The sequence below is a fragment of the Lynx rufus genome, unplaced genomic scaffold (assembly GCF_022079265.1).
Source record: "Lynx rufus isolate CCGP_SWC_20201006 ecotype Redwood Valley unplaced genomic scaffold, mLynRuf1.p SCAF_1, whole genome shotgun sequence".
Classification (NCBI taxonomy): domain Eukaryota; kingdom Metazoa; phylum Chordata; class Mammalia; order Carnivora; family Felidae; genus Lynx; species Lynx rufus.
Genome location: NW_025814823.1, coordinates 112,040,296 through 112,063,421, shown reverse-complemented (window position 1 = coordinate 112,063,421; position 23,126 = coordinate 112,040,296). Strand labels below are relative to the sequence as shown.

Below are 23,126 nucleotides of genomic sequence, written 5' to 3'. Positions count from 1 at the left end.
GGCAGACTGGAAGGTTCTTTTAGACAAGATATTAGGAAAAATATTGCTGAGTTTGAAAGTGAGAAATGTCCGTACAATCAGCTAAGACAAACCTGGAATTCAACAATTACAATTACCGTGAAATCCTTGTAAGATTTTAACGACCCAATAAACAGCATATAAAAATAGACAATTAAGAGGGGCACTCCTGCTAGCTTCTCTTTTTCTTCCACCTTTGTGGTTTGAGGTTTTACCGTTAAAGAGGGGGCAAGGTGCTTTGTTCCAAGGCTTCCTGCCCCACAGACTAGGGGAATTTCAAGCAGCTTTAGGTTTGAATGGGAGACTCTAGTTGTAAGTTTGGTGGAATCCGCCTATTGCAGGGGCGCCTTTAGTGCCTTCAGGGGGGGTTACCGGCTCTGAAATGGCCACTCCCTGCCTGCAACTGGAATTAATACCCATCGTACAACAACTAGCTGAAGTTGGGTAGCCGCATCTCTGTCTTGCACAAGAGGCTCTCCAGTGAAGATAAATATGCTTTTAAACCTTATATTTTTTTCCTTTTTTAAAAGTTTTTTTAAATGTTTATTTATTTTTGAGAGAGAGAGTGTGAGTTGGGGAGGGGGAGAGAGAGAGGGAGACACAGAATCCGAAGCAGGCTCCAGTCTCTAAGCTGCCAGCACAGAGCCTGATGTGGGGCTTGAACTCATGAACCGTGAGATCATTACCTGAGCCAAAGTAGGATGCTCAACTGACTGAGCCACCCAGGTGTCCCATAAACCTTTTTTTTTTTTCTTAACAAAACAAACCAAAAACCCTCAGTCTTTAAATTCTTGCCCCCTATAGTTTTAGGTGGAGGGTGGGAAATCTCTTCATTCTTGTATTTCGTTTTAACCTGTCACCATTGTTAATGCTGATCCCTAAAGGCATTGGGGAGGTGGGAAGGGTTTAAGTGAAAATTATTTGAGGTAGGTAGGTCCTTTAGAATGAAGAGTAGTCTGGAACATCACATGTGACAGTCTAATGCATTGTCCTAAGTCACTACCGTGGTCTATACCAAAGGGCCCAGACACAGGGAGTGGTACATCTCATTCTGCCATTTCCTCTGGTCCTGGTGACAACAGAACTCCAAGAGTCCTCATCCCTTTCCCACAGGAAGGCTTGGAGTACATGTTTTCTGGGATTTGCCTCCAATACCTTCAGAGCTAATGCTGCCCCCAGTCATTTAAAGGAGATTTATTTAAATAAACAAAGGTGCAAAGTCCAAGCTGATGAAGTCCAATAAGAGCCTATGTGTGGTATTGATCAGAATTGCGGCAGCTTCTAGTTTTTGGTTTGATTGTGCCTTTGGATTTGTGTTGGGTTTTTCAGAGCCCCGTTCTTGGCACATATGCTGGGAAGGAGCAGGGACGAGAGGAACCCCGCACCTATCCTGTGAGTCCTCCCCACGTTCTACAGTTTTAGAAGTACATTAGGTCCCGCCCCAGCTCTTACGAGGGAGCCCAGATGGGTTCCAAAGAGTTGTATAGCTTGTTTTCTTTTTTTTTTTTTTAAATTTTTTTTTAATGTTTATTTATTTTGGGGACAGAGAGAGACAGAGCATGAATGGGGGAGGGGCAGAGAGAGAGGGAGACACAGAATCGGAAGCAGGCTCCAGGCTCTGAGCCATCAGCCCAGAGCCCGACGCGGGGCTCGAACTCACGGACCGCGAGATCGTGACCTGGCTGAAGTTGGCCGCTTAACCGACTGAGCCACCCAGGCGCCCCTGTATAGCTTGTTTTCTTGACTGGTGTCTTAAAGTCTTCCAATAAATATTTCCTGAGAATCAACTCTGAGTCAGGCACTGGGGACAAAAGCATGATCAAGAAGTGCTCAGTCCTTGTCCTTGGGAAACTGACACAAGGAGAAGACAGGCAAGGGGCTATTGCGAGTTTGGTGCAGAAGGCCACAGGAGCTCCCATAGTAACCCCCAGAAAGGTGACATAAGCGGAAGCAAGCCCTTACTGTACAGAAAGACCAAGTAGGAGTTGGCTGGGCAACGGAGGGCAGATGGAGACAAGTGTTTGAGGCCTGGGGAACCCCATGTGTCAAGTCTTAGAATAGTGAGCATAGAGGTCATGTGGGGGAACTGCCAGAGGCTCAGGATGGCTGGATGGTGGAGGGAACTCAGGTGAAGCTAGAAGAAGCCGTTGAAGGTTCCGAGCAGGAAAGAATCATGGCCAGATGTATTTTATTGTTATTGTGAATGCTTCATGTATTCCACAAATACTGAATGGCTTCTGGATGGCAAGCCCAGCCAGCCAGGGTCCTGCCCTATTGAAGCTCACATTTAAAGTTTTCCTTTGATAACCTTCCGTTGAAATTATTATCTTAATGTTTGGCACAACTTTTAAAAGAGAGAGGAGCGTGAATTAAAGTTTCCTTGTGAGGCAGGAAGACAGTGCTTTGCTATTGAAATGCCGTGCTGACTCCCCTAGCCTCTTGTAAACTCTTTCCTGAATAACACTTGGTTCGGGTTTCCGTTTGTTCCCCACCACTAAAAACCTAACACACGAGGAAGACACGTGTGCTGGAACAAAAAGTGCCATTTAGGATTTATTTATTATCTCAATTTGTCCTTTTCTCCTTGTTTGTAATCCCTTGGTTCACTGAGGGTGGACTGTAAGTTCTTTGATCCTCCGGCTCCCTTTATGATCTAGTGTTTTATGAATGGAGAGAGAGGTTTTCCCTGATTGGCTCGAGCACCAGAACAAGTCTCTGTTCTCGGCCAATCAGAACGCTGTTTCTGAACCCCAGCTCTGTGAGCGATACTTGTGTAGTAGATCCTCCTGCCTCTGGAGACCTGACAGCAGTGACACCGTTAATCATCTGGTATGGTAGGAGTAAATGGAAGAGAATGCTGTAAACAGGATTAGTGTCCTGTGCTTCAGAATTAAGTGTCTCAGGTTTGCTGTCATGATTGGACTTGACGGGAAGCTGACAAATGCATGTGGACACGTGGGCATTCATCCAGCCGCAGGGAGTGGATGGTGCAGTCCTCCCTCGGCGACAGCAACTGTAAGTGCTGATCGCTCAGGTTCCCTGTCCTCGGGTGCTTGGGATGGGGGCCGTGTGACTGCCAGCTCCGCAGCAATTCTGGTCAACATTTCATTCGGTATCAATATGCACAAATTCATTGCTTAGGTAACAGAGGACCTCACAATCTCCAGTTCAGGTGGTTTTCTAAGTGCCCTGGTTAAGAGTTTTCTGTGCTGTAGCCTTAGTGGAGGTCAGTCACTTACAGGTGTGAGAAAGGGAAGTATTTCCCTCCAGTCTCTTACTGAGCTAGTTGCCTGGCAAGAGGAGAGGTGGCTGGAGCCACAGAATTATTAGGGAGTGGGAAGGCCTCTGTGGGGCTCCCACCTCAGCTGTCAGGGCCGTTGTGGTCTTTCCTCCCTGGGAATCTCTACGATGGCCCCACAAGCTCCCTGAACTTTAAAGGTCTGAGCTCCCACAGGGATCGGCCAGGTATGTGTCCGTGAATGGTTTCAATGAAGGTCCCTGACTGCTGTCCCACTTGCCACATTTCTGAGTCCTGTGGCCTTTGGAAATGCTGCCCTCATCTTTGTCCAGAGAACTGTAAATGCATCCAACTAATTAGTCACCATCCAGCCAGCATTTGAGGGCCTACCAGGTACCAGGCAGGGCAGTGGGTTCCTGGAGGTACACTGGGGAGCAGACTGGTACGTCCCACCAAGACAGACAAGGAAATTGGCAGTGATGATACAGTATAGCAGCTGCTAAGGTTGGGGAGGTTGGCTTCAGGATATTTATATAAATTGGATGTTGAGTAGCAATCCAGTTGGAAGAAAGGGCTGGGAACTGCATTTGCAGAGCACTTTATATAAGATTGAGAAAAGCAATTGAACATATTAAAGAATGGTGTCAGGGTGAGGAATGTCACGAGGGATTTGTAGCTGGGCCTGGGCCACACGCAGGAATGTCCACTAAGGACTCCGGGAGCCGTTCGGCCTGGTGGAGCCCTTGTTGCTGGAAATAGGGAGAGATGGGCGGGAGGTCAGTGGGGCCTTGTGTGCAAGGCTGGAGTCTGGGCATAGGGCTGGCCCAAACTAGACTGTGACTGGCGGGCACAAGGCACCGCCACAGCAGGAACAGACACAGGGCTGGAGAGAGTGCTATCGACTGAGAGGGTGGTATGTGCCAAAGTGACGAAAGTGGTTTACAGGGCAGTGTGGAGCCTGTTACGGTGCCCTGTTGGGGAAGAGTGCAACAGTGTGGTAGTAGGTAGGACAGCCCTTTGACCCTTTTTCCTCTGTGGCCCTTGTGGTAGTAGAGGGCTTGTCATTCTTGTGTCCATCTTACTCGTGGGATCCTCACAGCCAGGCCTCTCGCTAGTCCCGTGCCAAGAGGACAGATCAGGTGCCCCGGTCACAGCTCAGTTGTTGAGGAGCCGGTGGTCAGAGACCTGCCTATCACTCAAGCCTAGCTTGTCTCTGGGTAAGCCTTGGGTTTCTGCAAGCAAGGGTCATGTCTACTGTGATTGATTTATAGTTGGAGGAGTTGCAGAGGTAAAGACCACAGAGATCCCTTTGGGATCAACCACAGAGTCTTCATTTCCTGGCCCGATAATAGTCAAAAAAGCAGCTATGCTCATGTGTAGTGAGGTTGCCTGAGGCCGTGTCACTGTCTTCAAAGCACTTGGGGTCCTCCCTAGGGGTGAGGACTTCTGGTTTATTGAAGGGGGGGCTCTCCTGGATGATTAGCCTGGGAAGGAAGGACATCGCTTTGTCAGTCTGACAAGATAGTACAGCTGTTTCTTTCCTGAGCAATGTCCATGCCTTGAAGAGAAGCCGAGTGTGCAAGAAGCCACTTTTTTATGTGACGTAGGACTGTCCATCTCGCAGAAGAGGCTGGATGCAGGGCATGGGTCAAACAGGGCCCAACAGGCTTTGGCTGGTTGCTCCCACCCTGGCTTCAGGGTCAGCTTTCAAGTTGGTTTGTTATAGGACAGAGACTGGCTGTTTTCTGAGCAAATAGCAAAAGGGCGTTTCTCAACCTCTTTTGCAATCACGTGTGGCCATGTGACCAAGTTCTAGTCGATGAATCATGGTCAGTAGTGGTATGCTCCGCCTCTGGGTGTGGCCCCCGAAGGCCTCCATGTGTTAGCATCCACGACCTCTTTCCTTCTGTGGTGACATTGGGAACTGTGCATTGAAGGATGGGAGGCGGTGTCTGGGTCCCTGAATCATGTGGAGAAGCACCATCCAATCATGGAAACCTACTTTGGACTTTGCACGAGAGAGAAATAAGCTATGGGGGCTTGTTTGTTACAGCAACTGGTGCTGTCCTTGCCAGTTCAAATACCCAACATTGGTTTTCGAGGAGGCGGCCTTTGTTCGTTGTTGTTGTTTTTATTGACTTATCCGAGCACCCACTCAGTGAGTTCTTGGCAGGCCCCGTATATGCATGTTTTGTTCAGTTTTCCCACCAAATGTTTGAAGTCGATTCTACCTTCATCCCCGCTTGACTGATGATAAAATAAGCTCAGAGGGTAACATCATATCACGTGCCCGAGGATGCATGGTTGGTAAGTGGCAGAGCCACAACTTGAATGAGGTCAGTCTGACTTTGGAATTTGAGTTACACAGCCTAGTGCTCAACAGCCACTTCGATCACGGCCGCTCTGTCTCCAACGTGGGTGCCCACATCTCCATAGACCCCTGAAGAGTAGTATAGAGCCAGCACATTCACAGGTTCATCTGGAGACTGCCCAGCCACAAGGTGATTTTCTCCAAGATGTTTTTAAAGTCCGTACACATGACTGGATGTCATGAAGCTGCATGGCTGACTCAGACGTCTTTCCAAGCTGTGGCTGCACATTGGGGACCTAGTTAGAAGTGCAGGGAATAAAAAAGGGGCACCTGGGTGGCTCAGTCGGTTGAGCATCCGACTCGACTTGATTTCAGCTCGGGTCACGATCCCAGGGTCGTGGGAGTGAGCCCCATGTGGGCTTCGTGCTGAGCATGGAGCCTGCGTAAGATTCTCTCTCTCCCTCTGCCCCTCTTCCCCGCTCACTTGCATGTGCACATACTCTCTCTAAAATAAAAAAAGTGCAGGAAGAACGCGGGGAAGGGTGAGGAGCAGGAGCTGCAGGACCGCCGCCAGGGGAGGGGTGAAGATGGGGCTGCTTTATCAGGAGCCTGACTGAAAACTAGATGTGAAGATGGTTTCCTCTCAGCATAATACCCCTTGAGGATCCATGACGTTTAAGGCCCTGCCTGGGACCCTGGGACTTAGGGATGAGCTGACCACAGTGCCTGGCATCAAGTAGCTTGCGGTTCGGCTGAGCTGGGCAGGCAGGCACACAGATACGTGCCAGGATATGTTCTCTGGGAACGTGAAGCAGTGAGCGATTCCAGTCCATGGCTGGGTCCGAGGACAGGGATCTCACAAGTGCCAGTGCAGCAGATTGGCACAAGGACAGAGGGTGTCACAGGCAGGAGAGACAGCCTGTGTAAAGACATTCTGGACACTGCATCCGAGGGCAGGAAACCAGTGGTGGCCTGGAGCATCGCCCCCAGGGGAAGGGGTGGCAGGAAGCGATGCTGCGGAAGTAGTTGAAGGATGCTGTTTGTGGCTGGCTCAGGGTGGTGAGGAACCAGCAAGGGAGCAGAGATCCCCTGGCATCCATGGAGAGAGACTAGTGCTGGGGAGGGTAGATGAGGAGTAGAGAGAGCTGAACCGAGAGGCAGGGAGGCTGAAGAGGAGGGAAGAGGCTTCGGCAGTTACGAGGTGGGTTCAACAGAGCTTGGCTAATGGCTGGGTGCTGGAAAGTGGGCAGAGAGAATGGGCCCATGTTGACTCCCACTTAGGGGCTTCATGCACAAGGTTGTCACTGCTGGAGCTGAAAATTCCACAGGATTTGGAACAGGAAGGGATTCAAGGTGCCCATGGGATTGTCAAGTGGGTCCTAGCCACAGGCAGTCAGAACAGAGCTCTGGGGCTCTGTAGCCAGGTGTGCACTGGACTAGAGACCTGGGAGTCACCGTCCTGTCCATGTCCACGTCAAGACTCTTGGCTGGAGTGGAAGGAAGGCACCAGGAGCATCACTTTTAAAGAATGAGCATGTCTAGGGCCCATCAGGTCTCTGAATGCTAGTGGCTCTTCCCTGGGGCAGGACGTTACTGATTCCCACAGAGGCAGCCCCAAACCTACCCAGACAGGTCTGCCTGGAGATAGGGCTGAAGCCTGTGCTCCAGTAACAATGGGACTGAGCTGCATTCATCATCACTGACTGCAGGCCTCTCCTGCTGAAAGAGGGGAAATGTTCAGATCTGAAAACTCCGGGTCCAGAGGCATTGGGTTGGTCTGTGAAACACATTTGTGGTAAAGCAAACGACTGCTAGGAAACCCAGTGGCAACTTTCCCTGCGAACACACACATGCACACGTGTACATATACCATTTCCTGCTCAGAGTGAGCATGTGCACCTGTTTGCAGGGAATGTCTCAAGATGGAGCTCATCACAGCAAGAAATGGAGCCATCTCATTGTTTCAGAGAAGCGCAGACCCTTCTGGGACTCTATTTTTAGCACTCAGTGATCCATTAACACTTGGTACCCCTTGATGAGAAATACAAGGTATTATCATAGTCGTCTTTAGTGCCCCTCCCCCTGCCTCAACCCTCCAAACATCTATTCAGAGCTGGGGCTTGAGCCACCTTCATTCTGTCAGAGGGCCCCCAAATTCTGCTCTCTGTTGTTTTGGCCATGGCTGTCAGGCACATGACTTGAGGTATCTTAGGGGTCACACTAATGTTAGGTATGAACCACAAGCATGTTCCAAATACAGGGTTGGGCAGCAGAGTAACAAGGACTCCTAACTCCACTGGCATAGAGGCCTGGCCTGTTGGAGCTGGAGGCACCCAGCCTGATCTCAGTTTACCGGTAGATGGGACACCTGCTCATTTGGTTAAATGGTTGAGCATAAATGTCCTCTAAGACATGCTTGCCTCGTGCCGGAGAACAGGCTGAGAGGCCTGTTCACAGCTCCTCTCCCAGCACCCTCACTGCCTTTTGTGATGATCATTTAAATGACTGTAGGGTTATTTCCTCTTTCTCTTCCCTTCTTCCCCACCAACTCTGGGAGGACAGCGACTTCATCTGCCTTGTGTACTACTATCTCCGTTTTCCAGCATCATTCCTAAAGTGGATGCATGAATGACCGGAATGCTTTTAGCAAACATCTGAGACCTTGAGTGCTCTTAGCAAACATGCAGACCTCAGTGGTACTGTGCTAGGGGCCCAGCCAGGGGCAGCTCTCTGAAAGCCGGGGCTGTATGCACATCACTGCCGTGGTGTGAAGTGCAAGGGAGCCCAGTGGATGGAGGAGCTGTACCCGAGCGCTCAGGGTAGGGATGGCAGAGAGCAGGAAGCAAGTGTGAGGAATAGAGGAGGTCTTGGCGAAAGGGCACAGCCACTGCAGGGGAGGGCACTTGAAGGGAACTGTGTGTGACCCCCCCCCCCGCCCCATGTCCGAGTTTGGACCCCAGGAGGTATGGGGTGAAGCTGGATGGATGTGCCAGGCCTAGGTTTCTAGGGCATCGCATGACAGGCCCAGGATCTTGATTTGACCTTAGAAACTGTGGCAGCCAGAGAAAGCTTTAACACCGGGGCCGTCGAGTACTCGGATTCGTATGCACCACCCTCAGAGGGCCAGTGGATTGGAGAGTAGGGCGAGTAGTGGGGAGATCTCTTCAGGACATATTTGCGATCATTTGGTTAGAGATGACCTGGATCCAGTCACAGTTGGGGTGGAGAGGAGAGGACCCTCCGTGAGGTGTTGAAAAGGGGGCATCCTCTGGACTGCGTGGCATTTTGGATGTGGATTGGGAGGAGGATCAGGGTAAGAAAAGCCCTTCTCCCTCTTCTCTAAGGACAGGCCCAGCTAGTGGACTGGGCATGTTCTGAGGGCCTGTGATTGCAGTCTGACTATCTGCTGAACTCCTGTGAGCTGCCATTGCCCCTCACGGGGAAAGGGTCACGAGGTAGAGATGCTGCTTCCATCAGGCGACCTAGGTGTCAGGCTTTACGTCTTTATTCCAGGGGAAGGTGACATCGTTTGCTTTTTTTCCATGAAGACTTCAGCAAATTTATCAGCCCCAGTCTCAAGTGTATGAAAATGCAATTATTAAACAAGCATATTGGACGTAGCCAAGAAATCCCATTTTCTTTTATACCACGTGGCATAAAGGCAGGGCACCTAAGAGCACTCATTGTCAGAGTAACGTTTAAATGTAAGTGGCCGATAAAATTGATGTCGTGGTATAAAATGTGAAAAGCGTAGCCAGTCTCTTCTTAGGGGCCAGAGTGCGCCAACCAAGTGCACGAACTGGGCCCGGAAGACTCAGTGGCCGTGAGGAGTGGCCTTTCTTGTAGGGGCCGGAGAGTGTGGGGAAGAGGGGTGCACTGCCCCCATGATCCTGACAGCTGTGCCTCTTGCCTCCACAGTGTGTTTACTGACTCACCTCCAGGGCCGCCGCCATGTCGAGCCGGGGTGGGAAGAAGAAATCTACCAAGACCTCCCGGTCCGCCAAGGCGGGAGTCATCTTCCCCGTGGGGCGGATGCTGCGGTACATCAAGAAAGGCCACCCCAAGTACAGGATTGGAGTGGGGGCACCCGTGTACATGGCTGCCGTCCTGGAGTATCTGACAGGTGAGTGTGCCCGGGTCCACCGAGGAAGGGCTCCGCTGTGCTCACAGAGTGGCTTTTCCGACACTTGCCCAGGACCTGTCTGCTTCCTTTTATTTTGGAACTTTTCAAACCCCCGGAAGACTCGTAAGAGTAGTACAATGAACATTTTCACCTAGGTGTCCCGGTTGTTAACATTTTGGCCCCTTTCCCTTTTCTCCCCCCCCCCACCTTGTGTGTGTACGTGAACATGCATGTGTGCACACGTTTGTACCTTGATTTTTGGCTGTTACACAGTCCATGTGGAAATTTCCTTAATTGTCCCCAAAACGTCCTCTATAATTTTGTCTGGTTGTCTTTCCTGACCCAGGATCCATTTCAAGATCACACATTTCCTTTGATTGTTGGGTTTCTTTCGTCCTATTGAAGCTGAAACTGTTCCCCAGTTTTCATGATACGGACATTTTTGAAGAGTGCAGGCCAGCTGTGTTGCAGAATGTCCTTCAGCCTGGGCTGGTCTCAGGCTTGGATTCGAGTTAAACATTTTGGTAGGGGGATTGCCTAAGTGGCATTGAGGCCTTGCCTGGTATCACGCCGGGAGGCGCCTGATGTGGATTCGTCCTGCCATTGGTGATTCCGTTTGGTCATTTGGTTAAGGTGGTGTCTAATGGACTTCTGTACCTCCCGAGTCACAGTCTTCACCCGATGGCTTTGGCATCACTTGATGATCTTTCCTGAATCCGTTATAACTGTAGTGGTTATAAAAGAGTGATTTTTCTATTTCTGTCATTTCTGTTACATTTATCAGTTGGCACTCTTCAGTAAAGAACTTACTTTCCTTCTGCCCTTCCTATTTCTTATACTCTCAGTGTTGCTTCATGGACTTCGTTGGTTTAGTGGGTAATACACTATCCTTTCATTGCTCTATATGGTGCTCACCTTGTCCCACATTTGACCTTCAAGCTGGTTCTGCTGTGCTTTGCAGCGGCCTCTTCCATTCTTACACATCTTCTTGCCTTTTCACACAATGCGATGTTCTAGACTCACCCTGAATTTTCCCAGCACCGGTCTTGGAATCAGCTCTCTCTCTCTGGCGGCAGGGGGCGGGAGAGAAGGGGTGGTCCTTTTCCCAGAAGTAATCTTACTGGTCTTACTAGTGGCTCCATGGCCATTGTGGGAAGCCGGCTGGGCAGGGATGTCACCCCCATTTTTAGTGATGACAAAACCCGCCTTAAAGCATAAGAGAACTTGCATAGGGTCGCATATAGCCAGTGAGGAGTTGGGACGGGACGCAGATCCTGCTGGCCTGTTGTAATGCTTTTACCACTTACTGTTCCATACACAGTCAGGGTAGCTGGCAGGAGGGGCACCCTTGATTCTTGCAGCCAGCCCTCCTCCAGCCAGACGAGGAGACTCAGCAAGACAAGGTTTCCTCTTCCAAAGTGGTAAGAGGAAGCAGAAGAGCTGGGTTACCTCTTGCTCTCCCTGGTCTCTCATTAAGGCAAGAGTGAGGGTTCTTCCATAAAGAACATGGTCCTGAGGGATATGGTGTCTTTGTTCTTTTGAGAGCATCTAGGCAGGAAAAGACATGGGTGTGTTACAGTTGGGAGGCATCTGTACTTCTGGGACATTTAACCCTTGGCTCCTCAGAGACTCTTTTAGGTGGCATGCCTGGCAGCATGCGCTAGTCGTGACTCTTCTCTTCTGTAGATGAGGAAACAGAGGACCGGAGCTCGTGACGCAGGCAGGAAAACCATGTATAACGTTGGCAGTCAGGGGCGAAGTTACTAGACAGGAAGCAGAGGACATTTCTAATTCTGGCTTGGTGGTTGTATATGCTCTGTGACCTAGAGTGATTCACTTAACCTGTGTGGACCCCAGTTCCCTTACAACTCAAAATGTTGATAACAGCCCATGTTCCACCAGCTCCAGGCTACTGTGACAGCCGCAGGTCTTTGTTTGAGCACAACAGGAAAGCTCATGTGCTGGGCATACCCAGCTAGGCCACGGTTCCTGGTGCCCGAATGCCATGATGTCCCTGTCACGGGGATGTCCACAGACACTACCGGTAGGTCAAGTACAACATCAGTTTCGTGTCTTCCGTCAAGCTTCTACCATTTAGTTTGCTGGGGGGGAGACCATTGCTCCGGCATATCTGAGGCAGTTACTATGTGTGCCACGCAGAAAATCTAGTCGTCTTTGGTTGCCTGGCTGGCTCTGGAACTGAGCACAGTGCTCATGAGTTTGAGGCCAGTGGGTCCATTCTCATGGGGCCAGAGACCCTGACTCTGTTTGCACCCACAGCATTATGCCTTTCCCACCCCCGCTCTGGTAGGTGTGTGGGAGTGGTCACAGGGGTGTGGGAATGGTCAGGACAGCCCATCACTAGGGCTAGAAAGTAGCTCAAGGCAGATCTTTACTCAGGCAGCAGCCTTGTTAACCCCTGTGTATTAAACATCATACATATTTTTAAGTTTTACCAAGTCCTCCCAGGAGAGCTACAGTTAGCTGAATCTGAGCCACTTTTTGCTGCCCTCACATACTGCTGAGTCATTGGCTTGACCATTGCCTTATGCCTGCCCTCAGCACAGTGCCTGGCCTACGTGACAGACACCTCGGGAGACATCCTGAGCCATCAGTCACTTTTGTGGTTACTTGAGTCCTGTTCCCTGATGGGAGAGTAGCTGAGCTCTGGGGCCCTATCCAGTGAAAACACTGCTCCGTTCTGCCCCTCAGAACAGTGCTGCATTCCCACACTGACTGACCAGCCCTAAGCTCCCTGGGCTGGGATGTGGGAGCATGTGGGTATTTGGAAGTTCTGAGCATCTGCCCAGTCACAGCTTTGGTTTTGATCCATGAATGAGAAGGGAAGGTGGGACAAGCCCGCTTTCTGTCCTGCTCTTTGATTTTATTTCCCCGAAGACACTTTCTGGTTTGTTCCACACACTTACTGAGCACCTGCTGTGTATCAGTCACCATGCTAGGCCCTGTATGAGAACACAGGAATGACTGGGGCCTGTTCTGTGGGGCTCATGGTCTAGTCTGGAGAAAGAACCAACCACACCGGATGGTTACTGCCTGTGATAGATGCCACAGAGAGCGTAAATAGGCCATAGCGGGGCCGGGCTAACTGGGGGCCTGGAGATGAACTGGCTCGGAAGGCTTCTCTGAGGAGATCTCAGCTGAGACCTGGAGAAAGCTGTACGGCCAGCTGGCCCTGTGAGAGCTGGGAGAGGCGCAGTGCCACTCACTCAACTGTACTCCGTGTGCCTGCCGGGTGCCAGGCTCATCCCAGAGCTTGGGGAAGACAGGGAAAGAGCGAGAAGCCCGAGCAGCAGCCGTCGAACAGCTCAGGGCCTAGACAAGGATGTGGCGCAGACATCATGCTCTAACACCAGGCATGTGAAGCGAGCACCACTCACTCAGCAGGTCCTCACCGAACCTGCATCTGGCCCAGGGATTGAATCCAGAGCAAGACCTTTCCTCACCCCTCAGAGCTGCCTGTCCGAGTCCGGCCCAGGCAAGCAAAAGGCGGTGATGCTGCAGAACTGTATGTGCTGCTGGTAGGTGTCAGGCCAGAGGATGCTTGTTAACCCGGTAACCAAAGCTTCCCTGCCTGTCCAGTCGTCACCTGAAGAGGCTTGTGGAAGGATTACGTTCTCTGCACGACCCAGACTCTTACAGGTGGTACACACAGTTGCAGGCACGGTGATGGCGGAGTGCCCCATGGTACCCTTGCACATGGCTGGGCTAGGCCTCCTGCCTTCAGCAGGCCTCAGTGGAGAGATGAGGGGTCTGAGAGGGCTTGCTAAGAGGACTGCTGAGCTACAGGGCCCTGGTGGGACTAGGTGGCTGTGGAGCAGGGAGCTGACGTCTCCTTGGTGGCCGGCCCTGGGGACCATGTGGGACGCCACAGTGTTCAGTAGACATCAGGAAGAGGCAGTGGAGCTGGATGGATAAGATGTGGACCCAGGTGCCAGAGCCGCCCTTTCATTACTGTGGCCTCAGACAAGTCGCTCACATTTCTGAGCTGTGGTTTGGTTATCTGTACAATGGGGTTGTGGGGAGTGTCTCCCAGAGTTCTAGAAGCTGCAGTGAGAGGATGCAGGGGAAGTGCTCTTCCCACGTCCTCACGGTGTAAGTGCCCAAATCTCACGTTAGCATTTGAGAGAGAAGGAAGTCCCTGGTACTCCTGCTCTGGCTGCTGAGGTGACTTTTCTTAGGGCTGGTGATGGGGGCTGTCACCGCCCGCTCATGCGTGTTATCCTGCAACTCGCCAGAAGCCACCGGGCCTCACCAGATGCCCGCAGGATGCCCTGGCAGCTTCAGGCCCTACTCTCCCTGCTCTGTTTCAAGTGGCACTTGACTCCTCCTCCTGAAGCCTGTACTGGCCTCACCACCAACATGTCCTGTTACCGAATTCTTCTGTCTGATGTTGGAGGCCACTTCTGACTGAGCGTCTGGCACATGCATGGAAATCTTCTTGGAAGATTTCTTAGTTAGCCAGGAGCTGAGCATGCCAGAGCTGAGGCCAGACCACCGTTAAGAGCCTGAACCAGGGTGCCTTGGGTTGAGCCAAGTCATGATCTTGCAGCCCGTGAATTTGAACCCTGCGTTATGCTTTGTGCTGACAGCTCAGGGCCTGGAGCCTGCTTCAGGTTCTCTGTCTCCCTCTGTCTCTGCCCCTCCTCTGCTTATACTCTCTCTCTCTCTCTCTCTCCCAAAAATGAATACATGTTTAAAAAAAAAAAGTGTCTGAACCACCAGCAGCCCTTCAGACAGGGGACCATCAGAGCCCGGTGACACCCCACCACCACCTTCCCGCCCCCGCCATGCAGAGCGTGTTTTCAGTGGTGAGGGACCACATAGGTTCTCCTTCGTACAGTCTGCTCCCAGCTGGGGTAGATGTGGGAGGAGGTTGTAGCTTTGCATCTTGCTCTGAAAAGTGAAGCAGGCCTCTCTTTGTCCTCTTGGGTCCAGAGCCCAATCATCTGCTGCACTTAAAAGGAAAAAGGCAACACTTGGAACCAGCTTGGTCGTGGCAACCAGATAGCTCCTTCCCCAGATCCAGCTTCCCTGCCGGACTCTTTCTGGAGTTCTTCCCAAGCAGTGTGACACTGTCCACTTGTCTTCTCAGTGTGGAGGACTATCTGGGCCTCCCTCCATTCTCCACCAGGGGAGTATAGCAGCCTGTATTGCTCTTGGGGCTCTGTGAGGATTGACACTGCATCTAAAGTGTTTAGCCAGCTTTCTTTTTTTATATATATATTTGAAATTTATATATATATATATATGAATTCATATATATATATATATATGAAATTTATTGACAAATTGGTTTCCATACAACACCCAGTGCTCATCCCAAAAGGTGCCCTCCTCAATACCCATCACCCACCCTCCCCTCCCTCCCACCCCCCATCAACCCTCAGTTTGTTCTCAGTTTTTAACAGTCTCTTAGGCTTTGGCTCTCTCCCACTCTAACCTCTTTTTTTTTTTTTCCTTCCCCTCCCCCATGGGTTCCTGTTAAGTTTCTCAGGATCCACATAAGAGTGAAACCATATGGTATCTGTCTTTCTCTGTATTAGCCAGCTTTCTTAGTAACCTCTCAATACATGGTAGATGGAAGTAAGTGTTACTGCATGGAAACTGAGGCAGTCAGGGCAGCCCCAGTCCATTCATTGTCTTTGCCCCCATGGTACTGTGGTACTTCTCCGTTAAATGATATGTAAGGGAAAAGGGAACCTGACTTTAATCAGTTCAGAAGCTTCTGGAATCTCTCCTCTGTGCCCAGCATAGCACTACTGGAAGGTATAGGAGATGTGAAATGAGAACTATATGGCGTGGCTTTTGTCCCAGTGACCTTTCCATTGATGATGGGGATCCCCAAGCCCAGAGACCAATAAGGGAATAGGGCAAACAGGGTGGGGGGGATAAGTTAAAGATGCTTGAGTCCCACAGTTGGGGGTGGAGGGTGGTGGGAAATGAACAGTGTGTGGTAGAGCAAAGAGCAAGCACCCTTATGATTTGATGGTCTTGAGTCATGGGTCAAGGTCCTGTGGGTCAGCATTGCTCAAACAGTGCTCAGCAGAACCTACGTATCTGGTGAAATTTGAGAGGTATTCCACCAAAAAAACACGGCCCTATGACTGAGGTCAGAAGATGGCTAGATTCACATCCCCTCTTTTGAGGTGGATTTTTGAATAACCTCGACAATTTTCTCAGTAAAGGAATTTGTTTTAGTTTGGAAACCAGCAAGAAATAGCTTTCTTTATGGCAAGACTCTTTAGAGCCTTTAACATGTTGATGTCACTGTGAATCCCCATGGGAAGGAGCTGTGCTACGTAGTGGTTCCCAAACTTTTATCACAGAAGTCTTTAAGGAACACCTTTAAACACCTTGCACAGTACAGTGTAGGGAACACTGGTGTGGCTTTAGCCCATGACAGATGGCACTATAGGGAAGGCTCAGTGAGGAAACAAAATCGAAAGCTGTCATGAAGAACCAGCTTTGGTTTGTTGTGGCATTGAGGCAGGAAACTTGGCTGATACATAAGGAGACCTTGGGTCTTCCTCTTCCATACAGGGCCCAACCCATAGAAGGTGCCTGAACATTTGCTAGGTGAGGTGGTATCTTGGGAAGCCCTTAGCACTTACTTTGCTAAGCTGAGTTGCTCAGATATTGACTCGGAGATGGCCTATCATATCCCAGGCTCTGTGCCAGACACTGAGGTCCAAGACAAAAGTCTCTGCCCAAGGAACTTACTTCCTGGAAGGGAAGTGCCTTTGGAGCCATTTTATCCAACCCTTGAGCAAAGAACAGGCCTGGTTCCTGTTCATCAAATCCAAAAAGATGTGCGATGACATCTTTTCCTTTTTTGGGGGGTGGGGGGCAGAAATCCTGTCACATGGCCTGAGCACAAACCTTACTCTACCAACTTCCCTCCTAGTACTTAAGCTTGTTTGCAGAAATTCAGTGCACTCTCAGAGGGTTTCTCTGAGAAAGATGTCAAGCCCTGGCAGCCAGCTCTCAAGACTGAATGCTGACACCTTGTGATAGGTATAGACTCTCCCAAGGTGGCTATGGGAGCAGCCTGCTGGTATGGGTCCCTAAATTGTGGTCCATTTAAAAACCCAGCACCAGGGGCGCCTGGGTGGCTCAGTCGGGTTAAGCGTCTGACTTCGGCTCAGGTCATGATCTCACGGTCCGGGAGTTCAAGCCCCGCATTGGGCTCTGTGCTGACAGCTCAGAGCCTGGAGCCTGCTTCAGATTCTGTGTCTCCCTCTCTCTCTGCCCCTCCCCCGTTCGTGCTCTGTCTCTCTCTGTCTCAAAAATAAATAAACATTAAAAAAAATTTTTTTTTAATAAAGTAAAAAAATAAATAAAAACCCAGCACCATAGGACTGCATTTCCACCTCTCACAAGGTAAGGCTATAGCTAGAATTTTTTTTCCTGTCTTCTTTGGATCTAAACTACAAAATGATGACCTCTGGAGTTTTATATTTCTAAACCCCACTCCTGCCGTTTTCCCAAGCCCTGCCCCTCTCAGTGCCCATGTTTCAGCCTTGGTCTTCCCTCTCCTGTCTCTTGCTGGGGACCAGAGCCTCCCTGTCTTCTAATCAGTACCTGGAATCTTCTCCCCATAGATGCTCCAGTCAGAAGCTGCCGTGGTGAAGTTTACAGGGCCAGCTCCTGACCTGGGGAACAAGCAGGGTCCCCTGGGTGACCTTATGGCCACTTTGCAGACTAGATGAGTCTCAGCCCTTGTGCCTAACCACATCCTACAGTAAAACCCTAAGGGAAAGGGGTGACTCTTGCGAATATACCTTGCTGTCTGGTTTGGCTGACGAAATGATCATCCTTATCCCAAGTTTCAGCTTGCTTCATTTCTGATCTGTAACTGGGTCAGATGCTGCGTATCTCTCCTGTGTTAGGGGCTGGGTTGCACTCCGTCCCCGCCCTGTCTCCTCTCAGTGCAGGAGGGGGAACCCTCCCTTTCAGCAGCCCGTCCTGTTACATGGATAGTCGGTTCAGCAAACACCTATCGGACTTGGTGCTTCTGGCCTAGGAAAGAAAGGATCTGACAAGCTTGGCAGATTGAGGTAGGCAGAGGCTGCCCTTGGCTCCATCACTTACCTGGCCTCTTTACCACTTTCCTATCCAGGACACCCGAGTGTGTCCTGTTACTCCTGCAGCTAAAAATAGGGCAGGAACAAGAGGACAGTCAGGCTGGCTGCTTGATGCTCTGAGGCCCCCCCAAATTCCTCCTGAGTTTCTTGCTTGTCTGCCTGACCACTCCTACCTTAGACTAACACTTCAGGCCAGGACCCAGCTAACTCTTGCTGGCACCTTCTTGGGCATTCATGCTGCCCTCAGGCTCTCACCACCCCACAGTGCTCATTCTTCTGCAAAGCTCTTTGCCAGTTTTATTCTCCTGAACACACACACACACACAAACACACACACACACACACACACACACACACACACACACACGAAAGGGAAGAGATTTAATGAGCCAGAGGGCTGCAACTAGAATGAAGCTGGAAACACTGGAGTTGAGACTAGTGCACTGGACACCCATTGTGTGCAGACCATAGTTAAATTCATATTCCCATTTTGGGTGATATGAGCAGTTTGTGTTTAAAAATGTAAGAATATAGGGGCACCTGGGTGGCCCAGTCAGTTAAGCATCCGACCTCCACTGAGGTCATGATCTCGTGGTTCGTGGGTTCAAGCCCCGCGTTGGGCTCTGTGCTGACAGCTCGGAGCCTGGAGCCTACTTTGGATTCTGTGTCTCCCTTTTTCTCTGCCCCTCCCCCAATTGCACTCTGTTTCTCTCTTTCTCAAAAATAAATAAACATTACAAAACACATATTTTTTAAATGTAAGAAGCTAAAGCTCATCCATAATGCCATTGCCCAGAGATAGCTGCTGGGCCTGACTGCCTCTTGTGTGTATGCACACATGCATGAAAGGAAGTTAGATTTTAGCTTCAATATTTGTTTTTATTGATATCTGCGATTAACGATCTCCACTGATAGCCCATCACAGAAAATCATCATTATACATAATCTTGCAGAGCCAATCATGAGTTAATTTAGGAGGTGCTCCCACCTATGCTGCACTGTTAGTTCTCCCTCACCCTCCCAGGGGAGTAGATGATTCCATGGTGGGTAGACATCCGAGGAGTGCTTGGAAAAGCAGTTTATCACAAGGTGCCTTTGACATTTTCTTTGTCGTGTGCTGTCGGCCTGCCCGCCTGTTAGCAGATCCAGGGTGGGCAGGCCTCGGGGCTTGAGGAGAGAGCCTGGAAACCGCCACAGGGTGCGATGCCTGGAGCTTCACTACACCAGGCAAGATGTGGAGGTAGAAGCCCGGCTTGACAGCACCCTTCTCCCACAAGCACGTGAATGTGCCATGGAGTTCAAACACTGAGTTTCTATCCAGTCCACCACCCAGTCCTTCCAAAGGGTCCATAAGGTGGTCCATGAGAGTGTAAGTGTGACTGGGGTCCACTTCATGAAACAATGGCCCTGCTACCCCTCCCTTCTCGGGGCTGGGGGCTGGACTGTGTCACTGGGATCAGAAAGGAACGGCCTCATTGCTTTCTTTTCTCCCAGGGTGTGGCTGGTCTTCTTACTCTCTTAGCAGTGTCTTTCACAGAGCTGAAGTGTGTGATTTTAATGAAGTCTGGCATCTTAATTCTTTTTTCATCTATTATGCCTCTGGTGTTGTCTCTAAAAAGTCCTCGCCAACCCAAGGTCATGCACATTTTCTCCTATGTTATCTTCCAGGGGTTTTATAGTGTTTTATGTTTAGGGCTGTGATCCATTTTGAGTTAATTTTTGCAAGGGGTATAAGGTCTGTGTCTAGATTCACTTCTTGGGACGTGGATTTACAGCGCTAGCGCCATTTGTGGACAACCTCTCTGTTTTCTCCAAGATAAGCTGCATTGCCTGGGAACGCTCGGTGGTCAAGGAATCTCACTGTTGCCTCATGATTTCCCTGGGAACGGTGACATGCCACTTTCATTTCTGCCATTGGGGTCTGCACATGCATCGATAAGTTCCCTATCAAGGGCTCGGTTTTTGCTGGGGCCAGTGGAAAAGCACACAGCAAGACAAAACCTGTTTTTGGATTCAGGCAAGGAAAAAGGTGTGCCCAACACTAAGTGTGCCTCTTTCCTCTCAGACCTGCCATCTGGGATCACTTAATTGTGACTGAGGTACATCCTTTAGGATTTCATTTCATGACGTCTTTTAGTGATAAGCTTTCTCAGGCTGTTTTTGAACACGCTTCTGTCACATCCATAAAGTTGTTAGCTGTTACTTCTTTAGTGTCTCTATTCTGGGATCTTTCTCCTTATAAAACACAAATCAAATATATGTTAGTGTTTCATTCTTCCATATCTGTTCATCTCATTCTTATTATTCATTTCTGTCTTGCAGGTCTTATTTGTGGATAATTATTTCTGATCTATCTTCTGGAACTGTCTCCCAGTTTAATAATTCTCTCTTCAGCTGTGTCTTATCTGCTATTTAATTCAGTCACTGAATTTTCAATATCAGCTTTGAAACTTTTATTTCTAGAAGTCCTGTCTGGTTTTCTTTTGAATCGGCTTGGTTGTTCTTTATAATTTCTTATTTTCTCTTCATTTTCAAAGTTTTCTCTAAAAATTATTTCTCTAACTAAAGTTATTGTGTATTTATTTGAATAGCTCATTTTTTCAATTTCATCAAGGAAAATGACAAATATGACTGTATATATATAAAGCATATAATGTGATGATTTGATATCCATACATATTGTGGAATGATTGTCAAGTTTATCTGAATAATCCTGATAATGGAAGTCTTCATAAATCTATATCTGCCAGATTTTGTTGTTCATAAAGTCTACCTCTCTTCAAGGTTACAAAGGAATTCCCCTGTGCTTTTGCTTGGTATTTTTATGTTTTAATTTTTTACATTTTTACTTTGATCCATTTATCCTGATACATAGTGTGAGATAAGGATCGACTTAATTTTATTTCAGATGGTTACCCAGTTTTCTCAACACGATTAATTGAGTATCTCATCTTTTCCCTGGTAATCTGAGATGCTACCTTTACCATATGTGAAATTTCTAGATATATTTAGGGTTATTTCTGGGCTTTATTTTCTGTTTCATTGGTCTGTCTAGTTACATACTTTATGTTTCTCATATCTGGTAGGTCTTTTATTGTCTTTGATTGTTTTCTTTACTAAGTGATGTTTACCAATGGTAAAATTTCCATGTTCCCCTGGACATACGGTGAGACATTCATTTCCCTTCCTGCTCTTTTTCCTACCCAGTTCTCCTCCCAGGAGACAGTATTATTAGTTATATGTATGTTATCTATCTTTCTAAAGATATTTTTCTTCTCCGTTTTCATTTCAAAATCTAAAATATGAAATGCCAAGAAATAATGAATCAGGATAATGGGTACATGTGATGTGCACAGACTGACACTGACGTTTGAGCCAGAATCTTGGCTGGGAGAATCTGAGGATTGTTGATCTCCCCAGTACCCCCCAGGCCCCTGAGCCAACCCTGAGACCTCACTTGAGACTGTGAGGTGAAGCCTGCCTGGATCTCGGACCATCAGGGTGCTAGGATGACTTCCCTCTTGGATGACTGCTTTATAGTTCAGTTCATACTGCCTGCCATGGATCCTGAGTGTTGGCTCTAATACATGAAACCAGGCCAGTGCCTTGGAGAATGTCCCTGTACTTCCATCCTTAATCATGGTCTCAGTGGTGCAAGTGCTTAGTGTACTTGTTTAGTGATCCATCCTTAATGACCTATTGGTGAAGGAGTTACCAAGCTCTAACCAGGTGCAAGGTGCCAGGCTGGGTGCTGAAAGTTGAAAGAATCCGTGTTCATTTCAGAAGATTTGTACTGAGTGTCTGTGATGGGTCAGACATATCGGAGGTCGTATTTGTGACCCCGGGGGCTGGAACTGTGCCTTCCCCACCCCTCCCCCATCACTGTGTGCTCAGCTACCAGCATGAGGGCTTACATTCTGCAGCCGCTTAGTAAATAGTTTTTCACTGAAGGTAAGAAGACCAGCTACAGGGATGAATTTCAGGAGGAGGGAATGTCGGTAAGGTCACAGGCTGCCAGGAAATTGATGAGATGGGAGCTGAACTAGACCCCTGGATTTTTAAATGTGGCATAATTAGGGTTATGCTAATGACACCAGGCATCGGGGGCCAGACCGACCTGAGCAACAGCAAGTGTCAGGCAGCTGTTGGTGGCAAATGGGAAGGCGTGGGAAGTTTATCAAGAGCTGATCTCTCACTTCTGACACAAAAGCCACTGAGGATGTCTGTACCTTGAAAAGCAGAGGAAGCGAGGAGCCACTCCACTGACTTAAATAGCATCCCAGGAGCCATGCTAGAAGTACCCCAGGGTCTCTCTGTGGATGACCACCAAGAATGGCTTTAAAGAACTACTTACTAAGAGGAGAAGGAAGTGGTAAGAATTCTACAAATATCTTCTCTCTTGATATCTTCCCGTTAAAATATCAGCAACTAATAAAACATATTTATAGTCCTCTTGCTTTCTTTCTCTGCCTGAGGGCCTCTATGTCTAGTCAACCTAGAATAAAATATCGTGAAAGTGAAAAGCCACTCCTCAGAGCTATAAATACGTTGTAGCAAGAAGACAGACCCAAAGGGTATTCAGGACAGTGCGCCTCCCTCCATCTCCCTGTCTCTCCCATCCCCCCTACCCCACCCCCAGCCGCCTCCAGTTCCAGCTGCCAAGAGGATAACAGGGACTCTCCTTGCATTTGCCAGGCTGCTCAGCCTGCCTGCAGCTCTGACCCTGGCTCCCACCTTCCTTTCCTTTATGTCTTCCCTCCTTCATTTTATGTCCCACCTTCCTTTTTAGGCAAGTGCCTTCTGTGTGGTGGCCAGAAGAGTGTGTTCCCTGGTACTTCAGAGGCTTGTGACGGCGCCTGATGCTGAGGTGTCGTCTCACGGGATTACTGTCATGCCCGCGTACACAGGGAGACATTTGTAGGGTGGCCTTTACAGAAGACATTTATAAATGTCGTCCTCATTACAAGGAGGCTCTTGCTCTGCCAGAGCCCACATTTCTTGCCTGCAGGACTGTGGGAGCCATGTGGGAATCCAGGGCCTCTGTCAAAGGCTAATCGTAGGCTTCCCTTGCCATGTCTGTCCTGACGGATGCTCCTTGTGGTAACTGGTAACCAAGGTAGTCTTTGGTTAACATTTATCTGCTGCTTCTGTAAATCTGGCTATTGGCTGCCGGAAGTCAGTATCAGAAAATGAGGGCTTTTACCTGGAGGAGCATTGGTTTCCTAGCCCTCCGGCCTCCTCCCCAGGCCCTGGCAGGTCCCCATTCCAGATTGAGAGTGGCTTGTGGTAATGTTAGCTTTGGGGGCATGGAGGCCGGTGCTTTCAGTGCTA

At 49.3% G+C, this 23,126-nt stretch overlaps 1 protein-coding gene across 4 annotated transcripts in view; it reads left to right on the top strand.

Annotated features, from left to right (window-relative positions):
- Nucleotides 1–23,126, top strand: part of LOC124515853 (core histone macro-H2A.1) — a 79,319-nt gene that overhangs the window by 1,068 nt on the left and 55,125 nt on the right. For all 4 annotated transcript variants that reach the window (XM_047084905.1, XM_047084910.1, XM_047084894.1 and 1 more), the window contains exon 2: nucleotides 9,486–9,690. In XM_047084905.1, coding sequence (XP_046940861.1) covers nucleotides 9,519–9,690 — 172 coding nt within the window. In that variant the 5' untranslated portion in view covers nucleotides 9,486–9,518. The remainder of the gene's footprint in view (nucleotides 1–9,485; nucleotides 9,691–23,126) is intronic.